At 39.5% G+C, this 14,756-nt stretch overlaps 1 protein-coding gene across 3 annotated transcripts in view; it reads left to right on the forward strand.

Annotated features, from left to right (window-relative positions):
- The first annotated feature begins 2,330 nt into the window (after nt 1-2,330).
- Nucleotides 2,331-14,756, forward strand: part of UBP1 (upstream binding protein 1) — a 33,273-nt gene continuing 20,847 nt past the window's right edge. The window contains exons 1-3 of one of the 3 annotated variants that reach the window (XR_010067978.1): nt 2,331-2,974; nt 6,727-6,878; nt 13,174-13,250. Coding sequence is in view for 2 of the 3 variants with exons in the window: in XM_063304123.1 (XP_063160193.1) it covers nt 2,862-2,974; nt 6,727-6,878; nt 13,174-13,250 (342 nt within the window). In the remaining variant the exon portion in view is untranslated. The remainder of the gene's footprint in view (nt 2,975-6,726; nt 6,879-13,173; nt 13,251-14,756) is intronic. The other 2 variants (XM_063304123.1, XM_063304124.1) reach the window with 2 other exon arrangements.

Here is a 14,756-nt window from a genome sequence, read left to right on the forward strand (position 1 = left end):
TCCTGAACCTTCAAGGTTTCCAAAATATACAGAAATCAGTCAAGTCCAGGCAGCTCTCTGTGTATAACTGCTGCATTTAAAAAACAACCACCACCCAGATATCTTGAATTAGATTCAAAAGTTGCATAAAAGAGCACTTGCAAATAGAAGGCTGTGCTTCTTTATTTTAATGCGGATCTCATCCAGAGCACATGAATTGTAGCACAAAATGGCTTGGTCATGAGCCATTTAAGTTGTCAGGGACTTTATTAATAAGATTTTCTTAGGTAATAACCTGAAGCAAGGACATAATATTAAGAATTGCTTTCTTCCACCTGAAAATCGGATTTTATCCATGCTTCTGCATGAGTTAGGTTTAAAAAATGTTGCTCCTTCATAGTCTAAATAGTGGCACACAACATATCGCTCCCTGACATCAGGCTGTGCCTCATCTTTTACAAGTATTATTTAAAGAATAATAAAAAGCAGGCATCAACCTCTAGGAATATCTCTGTACCCTGCATAGGAATCTTTAGAAGTTTTACTTGAAGTATTTTATTTAGCTGTGCAGTAGGTTATTGGGGGGAAAAAAAGGTAAATGAAAGCTGGGAGCATCTTAGGGAGGGGGCAGGATGGTGAAAAGTAAGCTTTATCAGCTGGTAAATATTTTGTGATTTACTTCACACACTATGGCAGCCTCTTTTTGTGAACGTGCAAGCTGCCCTGGCAGCCATTTTGTGCCATGTTGCAAATATGCTTAACAGTCCTATCTAACTTCTCCCTCTGATGCAGTTAGCAGAATGGACACAGATAAATCAGTGCTGGGAATACAGTAAGCTCAGCCATGCCAATTAAGTGTTGTGTCTTTCTTAGCTAAAGACATGGAAACACGGGCAACCACAAGTGTATAAAATAGTATTTTATTATAGCCTGAAGGGTAGTTTCTAAGCAACAACAAATGTCACTTTGGAATTTTTCAGTACCCAACCTTGATCAGAGATATTTTGATCACAGACCCAGATAAAGTTGAAATGGTTTGCTTCTCATAGTACAATTCGTTTAATATCATGTTTGGATTAAAAGCGGGAGTTGGGTTCTCAGTCTTTTCACTGTTGCGACTCCCTAAAATTCTCTCTCTCTCTCTCTCTCTCTCTCACACACACACACACACACACACACACACACAAATGTAACCAAGGCTTTCATTAAGGTTGGGCAAGAAATAAATATACCACATTTTTAAATAACTGCACCTTAACTTTCTATATATATGAAATAAAACAGTGATATAATTTGGCAACTTTATAAAATTAAACGTTTTCGTTGGAAATAAAACCATCACAATTAAAACCATGGTTTTTAACGAGAAAGATGAGTTGTGCTATTCCTAAAATCCGTCTTTTACTTTTGCGACTGCAATTCTTTCTCGTTCCACCTTCATTCTGGATCAGCATTTCCTCCTAACAGCAGTCAACCAAAGGAAAAACATGACTTTTCTCTCGGGTCGTCCGGCCAAAAGTATGAGCGATTTCCGGCAGCAGTTACGCTTTGCGTCCGCCGCCCGGAAAGCACACGATTAATTATATGCGATCTATCCTCCCCAAATTTGCTCGTGATCCGGTCGCACACCAGGATGAGAACCCCTAGATTAAGGAACAGCTAAACTTTTATAAATCGAACATCTTAATGGATTGTTTTTAAAAGATTATCATATCTTAATTCGATTAAAGGAGTTTCTAATGAATATTATATTTTAATATTGCCTTTGAATTCAAAATACCTAATCGAAATTAAAGCTCCAATTTCATTATGCAATGTCTAGATTTGCTAAATGCATGTTTATATTATTACTGTATATATTACGATGTTGATAATGATAATGACTGCTACTTATGAAAAAGCCAACGCAGCACCATCTGAAAAGTTCAGGGTAATTTTCGGGATCGGTGGCCTTTACCACACTCGTAAAAGCCGTAAATTGCTTTCAGGGTATGTTACGCAAGGATGATGCGCCTGAGGATAAGTATTGCATGTCCCTACAGCTACCCTGAGAATTTCTTTAACGGGTTCTGGCATCGCATTGCACTATGGGTTTTGTAGTCAGGACAGCCTAGAGGAGAGCGTGAAGGGGGAACTTCAGCAAACAGCGGAGAGGCAGGAGCACTTTCTGATTGGCTTAAAAGAGAATAATTCCCCTTTCTTCAGTCTCTGATTCGTCAGCCCGCGCTGTCCGTACGTTGGCGTCAAGCAATCACCGCCCGCGCCGCTTGCCTCAGCGGGGGCAAGGCTGGATGAGGGGGATGCGGCCGCCCTGTTAGTGCGTGGTCCGCTGTTGCCGTGGCCGCCGCTGTCGCGCAGCAGGAAGGAGGCGGGGACGCCGACACCGGAACCGCTCCGGCCGCTGAAGGAGCGAGCGGGGCCCGCTAGGCGGGGCACGCGCGGGAGCGGTGGCGGTGTTGTCGCCGCGGGCGGTTCCCCGCGCTGCCGCAGCAGAGGGCGACGCTGATGCGGCTGGTCGGCGACGGCGGCGGCTCTGGGCTGGCCCGGGTCTGAGCCACTGCTGCCAAAGAGGCGGCCGGACTCCGACTGGGAGGGTCGCCGTGGGAAAACGCAGGATGGGGCTGAGCACGGCAACCGCCGTGATGGTGTTGCCTCCTGCGAGCCTCGCTTTCTCCGAAGAGAGAGGGCTCCCTCGGGGCTGAGGCGGCCTCTTTCTCCTCGCCTGTCCCGCCCTCTCCCCTCTTCCGTTCGCCTTTTCTCTTCTGCGTTCCCCTTCAGTTTTCTCCCCGACTCGGACCGACCGCATTCGGTGCCCCCCCCCCCCCCCGAGGAGAAGGGGCGACTTCGCCGCCGCCGCCGCCTTTTGGAGCCGCCAGTGGAAGATGGCGTGGGTGCTGAAGATGGACGAAGTGATCGAGTCCGGGCTGGCGCACGACTTCGATGCCAGCCTCTCCGGCATCGGGCAAGAGCTGGGCGCCGGCGCCTACAGCATGAGGTGGGTGTCCCAGCGGAAGGGACCGGGAGGCTCCTCTTGGCCCGGTTTCTCCCCGCTTTTGTTGGGGAAGAAGAGCTCGGCTGCGTCGGGAGTCGCTTTCCTTCGCCGTCGGCGCCTTCCTTTTGGCGGAAGAGCCTCCCGGTGGTAGTTTGGCTCTTCTGTAAGACGGAGGTAGTTGCTTAACTGTTTTGTTCCCTACGAGGGAGACCGTAGTGACGCCTGGGGAAACGCACTGCTGGCTAGGCAGGCTGCTTTACTCATCCTCGGGAGCTTCTCTCAGTTGTGATCGCCTGCTCCGCTTTCGGGAACGGGTGAAATGGTGCCAAGAGTTTTCTCCTTCTCCCCCCACCTTTCTGCGCTCCGTTCTTCCCCTGGGGGTTTGCGGAACCAGCCCTAGGTAGTGGTGAGGAGGCTAACTTTGGGCACCTACCAGCCTTACTTTAATCTCCGAGGCCATCTTGATCCTTTTCTGTGGAAGAGGGAAGAAGTTACATACATCCTGAGCCCAGATTGGCAGAGAGGAAGCAGGGTTGTGAGTTGTAGTCCCTTGTGATGTGAAAAGTCCTCTCTGCAAGCACCGAGTCATGTCTGACCCTTTGGGGTGATGCCGCTTTTGCGACGTTTTGTTGGCAGACCATAGAGCAAGGTGGTTTGCCTTTGCCTTCCCCAGTCAGCTTCCCCAGCAAGCTGGGTACTCATTTTACTGACCTTGGAAGGATGGAAGGCTGAGTCCACCTGAGCCGGCTACCTGAGAATCCAGCTTCCTCTGGAATTGAACTCAGGTCCTGGGGAGAGTTTCAGTTGCAATACTGCCACCTACCACTGGAGGCTCTTCTGTAGTCCCTTACTATTTTGTATTAGAGGCTGCTACCCATCTTTCAGTTCTGTTTTGAAACAGGTTTGCCCTCTTAACATGTGACATAATTAGAAGATGCCTTTTTCTCGTGTTTTAAACTTATACCACATTGTTCTTTTTCTTTTTTCTTCACTTTTTCTTTAATCTTTTTTCTTAACTGTTTTACATTTTTTCATGTTTCTTTTATTCCTGTAAAATTTGTCAATAAAAAGTTTTTTTTTTTAAAAAAACATATACTACATTGTTTTGATCTGACTTTTATTTTTGACTAAATGAAGGGGGTCTGAAATATATAACTTCATGAACTTTTTCTGGGAGTATCCTAGATATAAGAAATTGATAACTACAGTGTTGTGATCCCTGAAATTAATATATAAATGATGTGAAACAAATGTCAGTTAGCCATTTATGGCTTGGCACCTAGGTACTTGCAGGACTGTTTTCTCCAACCAGAAGCCTCCTGCTGGTTCCCCATTTTCATGAGGTGATGGGGGCTGAAGTGAAGACATTTTCTTGAGATCCACCCATCCACAAACTCTTTGGAATAACCTCCCCCTAAAGATTATATTAGCCCCTCTTGTGATCATCTTCCAGAAGTTGGTTAAAATGGAGCTCTTCCAGAAAGTTTAGGACATTGATAGGATATTGCAGTTGTGTATTTTTCTGCTATATTGTTTGTTTTTTAATTTTACAGTCTTTATAGCCTGGTCAGGTAAAGGTAAAGGGGGCATGGTGGCTCTGTGGTTAAAACACCAAGCTTGTTAACTGAAAGGTTGCAGGTTTGGCAGTTTGAGACACAAATACCGTGTGACAGAGTGAGCTCCTGCACTTGCCCCAGCTCTTGCCAACCTAGCAATTCGAAAGCATGCAAATGCAAGTAAATGAATAGGTACCAATTCGGCAGAAAGGTAACAGCGTTCTGTGACTGTCATGCTGGCCACATGACTGTGGAAGTGTCTTCGGACAGTTCTGGCTCTTTGGCCATGAAAGGGATATGAGCACTGCCCCCTAGTGTTGGACATGACTAAACTGGAACCTTTACCTTTACAGTCTGGTCAAATCAAAAAACTCTGGATGGGCTACAACACATCAAAATTATAAAAGGAACAATAAAATAAACTTAGAACAATAAACCCTCCCCCAGGATGAACACCAATAAAACTAGCCAGGGTTGAAGGCCTGATGAAACAAAACTGTCTGTCTTACCATGGATGTTTTACCCTTTGTATTATATAATTATTATTTTTGTTATTAAGCTCATGTAGGATATTTAGGATATATAATGTAGGAAACATGTAGCATTTGAGGAGGCAAAAGATGCTGCCATGGGGAAGTTCATTTCTACCGCCCTTATTACAGATGCCTAAATCTCCAAAGAGATCATTTTTTCAATATATAAGTTGGGAGTAATTGTTAATTACCTGAAAAGGTGATCAGATTTTTTTTTAAATAGCATTAGTTGTCTTCAAAAATGCATTTTATAAAAATAACACCTTACTTTGGCTACCACCTTTATATGAACCTTAGTTAAGAATTACATGAAGTTCTCATGAGCTGTTCCTGTTCTGGTACAATCACGAGATCATATGCTATGGCTTCTTTTTTAAGCTTGTTATCTTCAAAAATGAATAAATTATACCTAGCAAGAGAACATCAATTTCAGGTGACAGTTACGATCTCAACTTGTTTCCCCAAATAGTTGAGATTAACCAGTTCTAGGATTAGGCAGAACAAAAAGTCACATGTAACCAAAAACCGCTGATGATGGTTCAAGACTCAATCTCATGATGGTTAGCAAATAACATTACATACACATAATATTGATCTATAAATATATGGAACTGTCTGGAATCTTGTTCATTTTTCTTCTTTGGCAAATAAGAAATTTTATATAAAAGTCTGCTCTGCTACTGAAATTATTCAGTAGTTATGACAAGTTGACTGCGGTAACTGCTGATCCTTAAGAAGAAAGTTGGTGTAATTGAGATACCAAACATTACTTTTGGTTCACATGATTCAAGTCCATTTGTTTACTGGGTATGATGTGCTCAACTCTGATACTGGCTGAGTGGTTGCTACAGTAACAGTTTTATTTGTAGTTTAATTTGATTGTGGAGATATGAAGGTTTGTGAGGGGAACAGGAGAAGAAAATAATTTGGAATAGAAGGATAATGAAATCAAATGAAGCACTTTTTTAATGCAAGGCTTTACTCAAAACACGTTATATATAACATGTCTACATGAACAATAATGCCAGTATATGCTCTAGATTAGTTTTCTTCATTCTGGTGCCTTCTAGATATGTTTTAATTATTGTTTTTTTTACTATAGAATCCCCATTTGGGAAGACATAAACCATAGAATTTTTTAAAAATTATATCTATACTCTGGTTATTGCTATCTTCACTGGAAAAATATTCAAGACTTTGTTTGGAATGCTGTTTGCCTTGGCTATAAAATATATAATTCATATTTTCAAATAAAATGGCAGAAATTACATATCACACTAACCCAATATTTGGTTTATTTGTTAGTTTTTCTTAATAGTTGTTACAAACAGCTATTGTGGTTTGTGAACCATGATTCATGGCTTAGCATAATGTACAGTATTATGGTTTAGTCAGTAAATCACATTTTTAAAAGCTATGGTTTATTATGTTGTGTGAATGTAGCTGGTGAATTGTATCATAGGTTGGATTGGTCACTGAATCTCATGAATATGTCAAATACTGCAGTTTTACAAGCTAAGTTGTAAATAATGAGTGTTATATTGTGCAAGCAGTAGTATAAGTTTAGGTTTGATAAGAAAATTACTATTGCATGTATTCCAGTTTTCCCAAAATGTTTGTTTTTTATAAGGGGAGAGAGAAATGACTGATTATTTTTCCATTCCAGTGATGTTCTGGCACTGCCTATTTTCAAGCAAGAAGACTCTAGCCTTCCACCTGATAATGACACAAAACATCCACCATTTCAATATGTTATGTCTGCTGCAACTTCCCCAGCAATCAAACTGCATGATGAAACACTTACTTACTTAAATCAAGGTAAGCTTTTATCTTTTGTGTATGTAGGGAGAGGGTTGTAACACACACACATACACACACACAATTTGTATATTTCAATATCTTAATACATTCAGAATCCTGAAATTATTTTTTTAAATACTTGATCTTCAAAAATTCTGCTTGTTTTTTGTTTTTTTAAATAATTTTTATTAAAGTACAAATACAAAAATAAAAAGCTAATACAAACTAAGGATATAAAAAAGAAAAAAGAAAAAATACAGAAAATAAATAGCAATAAAGACAAAAATGTAAAGAAATGACTGCCCCCTCCCTCAAGACAAGTACAAACAACCTCCATAACTTGTCACTTTCTCTGATATTTCAGTAAATGATCTCTTCTTCCCATATCTCATCTCTCATCAATAAACAAATTATAAGATCTCATTAATCAGTCCTAATCAGCAAAAGTCTATTAAGAGTTACCAGAAATAAGAACATATATATTTTGACCTTAATCAAATAAATCAGTTTTATATTCCTTTACTTTTAACACAGTAACTTACCACTTTCTCTAAAATACAGCAAAAAAAAAATATCTTCCCATATCTTATCTGTTACCTATAAACAAATCTTTAAAGCATCGTCATTTGGTCCTAGTCAAAAACAGTCACTAAGAGCTACCAGAAACAGCAACATACATATTTTAACCTATTTTATAATTTAAATATAGACAGGACCTGGGACCTCACTCATAGATGTTAGTTAGGTTATTTTAGAAATGTATTTCATTTGTTAAATTATTTCGTTTATTTTCTATTAGATTTATATATATTCACTAAGTACTCTGCTTGTACTGGTAATAAATTGATTGATTGATTGATTGAACCTTGGTCAAATAAGCCCACTTTCTGTTTCTTCTGTTTACTTTTTTAGAATCTTAATCTTTAGCCCTTTCAAATAGTTTTCCACAAGTTGATTTCTTATCATTTGTTTCCTCTCAGAAACTCCTTCACAAGTTTAAGATGTCTCTTTTGTAAATCCAAGATACGAAAGCTATACCAATCACTCTTCTAATTAATTATTTGTATGTCCCCTTTAATTATTAAGATATCAGCTGGTTTCATTTGTAAATCCAGTGTGACATCATTCTTGTAGCGTAACATTTTTAAATCCATTTTCAGATCCACATTCAAATCAGCCTGAGTCTCTATTTTATCCTTCTTGTTTTTTGTCTTGATATTGAGAGAAAAATAAGAAAATTCTTGGAATTCATGGTGAACTGAGTGTTTGAAATATGGAACCAAATATTAATTGAACAGACCATAATGAGCTTTTATCTGAGGGCAGGAGATATGTGGGATATGACCAGTAGTTGGCAATTGTAATATAAAGACACAATGGAATCATATGAGTGTTGTCTTTCTTTAAGAAAAGAGCTAGAGTGCCAGCTTTACATAGAAAAGTAATTGTTGCAGTCAAGGTTAATAGTATTGCTAGAGAAATATAACTTAGAATTTGTAAGACTAATTGTGTGTTTTATATTGGTTGAAATTATAGGGAATATGTTGGTGACTGTATGTAGCAGTTTTCTTAAATATAAAATGTTATATACAGATGAAGTCCCAGGGTTAACTTTGGACAGGTTTTAGATTCTTAACATTATTTATTTTTCCCAGTTAAAAACAGTGCTAACAAGAAAAAATAACAAAAGTTACTGCTTTACATTGTGTATTCATGGAATATTAGCATTTTTCTAAAGAGTTTTTATAAAGACCCAGGCTGTTTAGACACCAGGTGCATGTAACATTTCACTCTACTTCTCAGACTGAAAAGCACAAAACACTGCAATAAGATTAGCAGTCAGAATAAGAGATTAAATTGTCTTCTTATTGAAGAACAAGCATATGAAGTGATCTGAGTTAAAGAGAAAAATACATTTTTAAAAAGCTTGTGAATGTCACTATAATCCAAAATTAATAACAACTATTAGAAAATACAGTTTTCCCAACTTGTTCAAAGTTATTTTGTGTGCTTTAATAACTAAGTTAGCATAAAATCTTACGCATACATTTTTAAATAATGTATCATATTGTTTCACTGAGGCTCACCTTAATGGAATATTTTAATAAACACAGAATCTATGTTTGCTGTCTTAAAATTATTGCTCATTTGATAGTATTCATATCGTTACATAAATATATGCAGACTACTGTGTGCTGTACAAAGATGGGAACAGTGAATTGAAGCCAGATTTAATAATACCTGGAAAGTTTTGGTCATGATTAACTTAATATTGCTGTATACACTAATCATGACCAAGTGTGAATCCATCTCCACTAATAAGAAAATAGTTTAGAAGTGTATTCTGTTGAACTTTTGATATGACCACAGGACTTTGTTTTCTTGCTGTTCCCTTTTGTTTAAGTTTGTGTTGTTGTTTCTCCCATCTTCTGTATTTAGAAAGCAATGGTGGTATATTTTGTTGTTTATTCGTTTAGTCGCTTCCGACTCTTCATGACTTCATGGACCAGCCCACGCCAGAGCTTCCTGTCGGTCGTCAACACCCCCAGCTCCCCCAGGGACAAGTCCGTCACCTCTAGAATATCATCCATCCATCTTGCCTTTGGTCGGCCCCTCTTCCTTTTGCCTTCCACTCTCCCTAGCATCAGCATCTTCTCCAGGGTGTCCTGTCTTCTCATGATGTGGCCAAAGTGTTTCAGTTTTGCCTTTAATATCATTCCCTCAAGTGAGCAGTCTGGCTTTATTTCCTGGAGGATGGACTGGTTTGATCTTCTTGCAGTCCAAGGCACTCTCAGAATTTTCCTCCAACACCACAGTTCAAAAGCATCGATCTTCCTTCTCTCAGCCTTCCTTATGGTCCAGCTCTCGCAGCCATATGTTACTACGGGGAACACCATTGCTTTAACTATGCGGACCTTTGTTGTCAGTGTGATGTCTCTGCTCTTAACTATTTTATCGAGATTTGTCATTGCTCTTCTCCCAAGGATTAAGTGTCTTCTGATTTCCTGACTGCAGTCAGCATCTGCAGTAATCTTTGCACCTAGGAATACAAAGTCTTTCACTGCTTCTACATTTTCTCCCTCTATTTGCCAGTTATCAATCAAGCTGGTTGCCATAATCTTGGTTTTTTTGAGGTTTAGCTACAAGCCAGCTTTCGCACTTTCTTCTTTCACCTTCATCATAAGGCTCCTCAGTTCCTCTTCACTTTCAGCCATCAAAGTGGTATCATCTGCATATCTGAGATTGTTAATGTTTCTTCCAGAGATTTTAACTCCAGCCTTGGATTCCTCAAGGCCAGCTTGTCGCATGATGTGTTCTGCATACAAGTTGAATAGGGAGGGTGAGAGTATACAGCCCTGCCGTACTCCTTTCCCAATCTTAAACCAGTCCGTTGTTCCGTGGTCTGTTCTTACTGTTGCTACTTGGTCGTTATACAGATTCTTCAGGAGGCATACAAGATGACTTGGTGTCCCCATACCACTAAGAACTTGCCACAATTTGTTCTGGTCAACACAGTCAAAGGCTTTAGAATAGTCAATAAAACAGAAATAGATGTTTTTCTGAAACTCCCTGGCTTTTTCCATTATCCAGCGGGTATTGGCAATTTGGTCTCTAGTTCCTCTGCCTTTTCTAAAGCCAGCTTGTACATCTGGCAATTCTCGCTCCATGAACTGCTGAAGTCTACCTTGCAGGATCTTGAGCATTACCTTACTGGCATGTGAAATGAGTGCCACTGTTCGATAGTTTGAACATTCTTTAGTGTTCCCCTTTTTTGGTATGGGGATATAAGTGGATTTTTTCCAATCTGATGGCCATTCCTGTGTTTTCCAAATTTGCTGGCATATAGCATGCATTACCTTGACAGCATCATCTTGTAAGATTTTGAACAGTTCAGCTGGGATGCCGTCGTCTCCTGCTGCCTTGTTATTAGCAACGCTTCTTAAGGCCCATTCAACCTCACTCTTCAGGATGTCTGGCTCTAGCTCACTGACCACACCGTCAAAGCTATCCCCGATATTGTTATCCTTCCTATACAGGTCTTCTGTATATTCTTGCCCCCTTTTCTTGATCTCTTCTTCTTCTGTTCGGTCCTTGCCATCTTTGTTTTTGATCATACCCATTTTGGCCTGGAATTTACCTCCGATGTTTCTAATTTTCTGGAAGAGGTCTCTTGTCCTTCCTATTCTATTGTCTTCTTCCACTTCCGCGCATTGCTTGTTTAAAAATAATTCCTTATCTCTTCTGGGTCACCTCTGGAATTTTGCATTTAATTGGGCATATCTCCCCCTATCACTGTTGCCTTTTGCTTTCCTTCTTTCTTGGGCTACTTCCAGTGTCTCAGTAGACAGCCATTTTGCCTTCTTGGTTTTCTCTTTCTTTGGGATGTATTTTGTTGCCGCCTCCTGAACAATGCTGCCAACTTCTGTCCAGAGTTCTTCCGGGACCCTATCTACTAAGTCCAGTCCCTTAAATCAATTCTTCACCTCCACTGCATATTCCTTAGGAATATTAGTGAGCTCATATCTAGCTGATCTGTGGGTCTTCCCTAATCTCTTTAGTCTGATCCTAAATTGTGCAAGAAGAAGTTCGTGATCGGAACTACAGTCAGCTCCAGGTCTTGTTTTTACTGACTGTACAGATGTCCACCACCTTTGGCTGCAAAGGATGTAGTCAATCTGATTTCGGTGTTGTCCATCTGGTGAAGTCCATGTATAAAGCCGTCTCTTAGGTTGTTGGAAGAGAGTGTTTGTTATGCAGAGTGAATTGAGTTGGCAAAATTCTATCAACCTATGTCCTGCTTCGTTTTGTTCTCCCAGGCCATACTTACCTGTAATTCCAGGTGTCATTTGACTGCCCACCTTAGCATTCCAGTCTCCTGTGATGAAAATAACATTTCTTTTAGGTGTGTTGTCCAGTAGGTGCTGCAGATCCTCATAGAACTGCTCTACTTCAGCTTCTTCAGCATTTGTGGTTGGGGCGTGTATTTGGATCGCTGTGATGTTAGATGGCTTGCCCTGAATTCAAATTGAGATCATTCTGTCGTTTTTTGGATTGTATCCAAGCACTGCTTTAGCCACTTTACTATTAATTATGAAGGCTACTCCATTTCTTCTGTGGTCCTCTTGTCCACAGTAGTAGATCTGGTGGTCATTTGATGTGAAGTGGCCCATTCCAGTCCATTTCAGTTCACTGACGCCCAAAATGTCTATCTTTAATCTTGACATCTCACCAATAACCACATCCAATTTGCCCTGGCTCATAGATCTTACATTCCAGGTTCCAATGGTGTGTTGATCCTTAGAACATCGGATTCGCCGTTCACCACCAGCACTGTCGGCCGCTAGCCGTCCTTTCGGCTTTGAGCTAGCTGCGTCATCACGTCTGGGGCTAGTTGAACTCATCCTCTGTTCCTCCCCAGTAGCATTTTGACCATCTTCCGACCTGGGGGTCTCATCTTCCGATGGTATACCGACATATCTCTGGTTGTACTGATCCATTTAGTTTTCACGGCAAGAATACTGGGGTGGGTTGCCATTACCTTCCCCAGGGATCGCATTTAGTCTGACCTCTCTGTCATGACCTTCCCATCTTGGGTGGCCCTTCACGGTTTAGCTCATGGCAACATTGAGGTGCTCAAGCTCCAGCACCACGACAAGGTAACGATCCTTTGCTGAAGATGGTGGTATATAGTTTGCAAAATTACGATTGTTTTGACAACCTTCTTTTTGCTTTGGCTATGTATAGGATGGGGTTAGTCGATACTGCTGATAATCAAAACTGTATAATTATCTAGCTTCCAGAACATTGTGTGAATCTCAGATATGATAGCTAGCATTTATTTGGGCTGTGCCTAGCAAAAGTAAAGTGGCTCTGCATGTACATGCATACAGACACAGCTGCGAACAGCTTCTGAAGTGAATGACTAAGCTTTGCAAAAGACGTAGCTCCTTTAACAATTTAAAAGTGCTGCATTGTGAACATCTCTTCCAGAGTTTTGCTCAGAAGTAGCATTTGTTTGGTGGATCTCTTTGCATCAATTGCCAACTTACAATCTCAGTGTCTTTTCCTTCTTTCTCACTTTTTCAAAAGGACCTTGAGAATTTGAGAGAGGAACTGGTACTGGTTTTCACACAATGTATTTTTTCATGCCTATTCTGCTTTGCCCTAAACAGAAAAGCAAATAGTGTATCACTTTTTCTTGTAATTAACAAATGCCAATCAGTTTTTTTTAAAGAAAAACAAGTCTAAAATCTTGTATAAAAATATTTAATTATACATACACAAACACACCTTTTTCTTTTTCTTTTGAAAGGTCAGTCCTATGAAATTCGGCTGTTAGATAATCGAAAAATGGGAGATATGCCAGAAATCAATGGGAAACTGGTAAAGGTATGTCGGTAGCTCAATCTTGACTCCTGTTTCTTTGAAATTCTCTCTGACCATTCAGGCTGCTTTCTACAGTAACATTTTGTTGCTCTGGGTGTTAAAATGCAGCTATGTGGGTAAGGAGGAAGCGTCTAAAATATTCTGCTCTGCACTGACAGGTTTGAGAAGAGAACGTTCCTCTTCCAGTATTTCTTCCTGATAACTTTATCAGGAGGGGAAAATAAAGTTGAAAGCAGCTGCAAGCATGTGATTACATAGCTCTTTTTGTTAGTTGTTCTATTGTACGATTGAAGAATTTCTTTGCGAAAGTAACAGAGAACTCATTATTTCAGTTACTTTATAAGATATAAGTATATATATGAAATGGTGATTTAAAAAAAAAAAAAAACACACCAGGAACTTTTTAACCTGTTTGTACAATGGTTTAATATGAGAGATAATATCAGTCATATCTAAGTTTGGGGTTTAGTAATGCTCACCAGTTTGGATTGGCTCAGAAAATTGGAGTTCTTTCTATTTTTTTAATATAATTTTTTTTAAAGATTTTTACATGAATGAAAGATAAACTGAAGAACATATATAAAAGAGAGTTAAGAAAAAGAAAAAAGTGTGAAAAGCAGTACAAATAAAAGAAAATCAATTAAAGAAGCGACTTCTGATCTTCTTTACAGCAGTTATAAACCAACATTATCCGTCCTCCCTCTCTAAGGTTACATCACATAATTCCCCTCTATCCCATATTCAACCCTTTTAATCAGCAAATCCAGAAATTACCATTTCATTTTTTCCCATTTTCAGCAAAAAGTCCATAAAAGGTTTCCAGTCTTTTATAAAAATACTTGTTGTGATCAAACAGGTCAATTTTGCCATTTCTGCAAATTCTGCCATCTTCACAATCCATTCCTCTGTTGTAGGTATTTTGGTATTTCTCCAATGTGCATATAATGGTCTTGCTGCAGTTATCATATACAAAACCAGTCTTTCATGAGTCTTTTGTAATTGATTATCCATAAGTCCTAGTAGAAAAAATTCTGGTTAGAAAATTGGAATTCTTTCCTGGGGTAGAAGTTTTGTTTTGTTTTGTTTTATGGATTACCTGATACAAATGTGTGTATTACACAGTAGTCAAGTAACATTCAGTCTGCAATTATCAATTCTAATCTTCCCTGATGTGTTGTCTTCCAGATGTATTGGGACTACAATTCCAAGGTTTCCCAGCTGACTGGAAACAACCTCAATATATATTAAGGGCACCAGGTCAAGGAAGAGAAAGTAAAATTGATTCAGAGATTAAATTATGATTGCCTGAGCGCTTTAACAAATTAAATCTGGTCATTGCAGCTGTAAATGTTCATCACTTTATAAAAAAACATGTCCTGTACCTCCTGGCAAGTTGATGAGGAAACTCTTAGCTTTTATGATTCCAGCCCTCCAATCTGCTAATCTTACCAAGATCTCTAAGTTAGTATTAGTTTGTAGTCAAAAAATACTTCAGCGTATGTCATGAAA

Source organism: Candoia aspera, chromosome 4, assembly GCF_035149785.1.
Source record: "Candoia aspera isolate rCanAsp1 chromosome 4, rCanAsp1.hap2, whole genome shotgun sequence".
NCBI classification, from domain to species: domain Eukaryota; kingdom Metazoa; phylum Chordata; class Lepidosauria; order Squamata; family Boidae; genus Candoia; species Candoia aspera.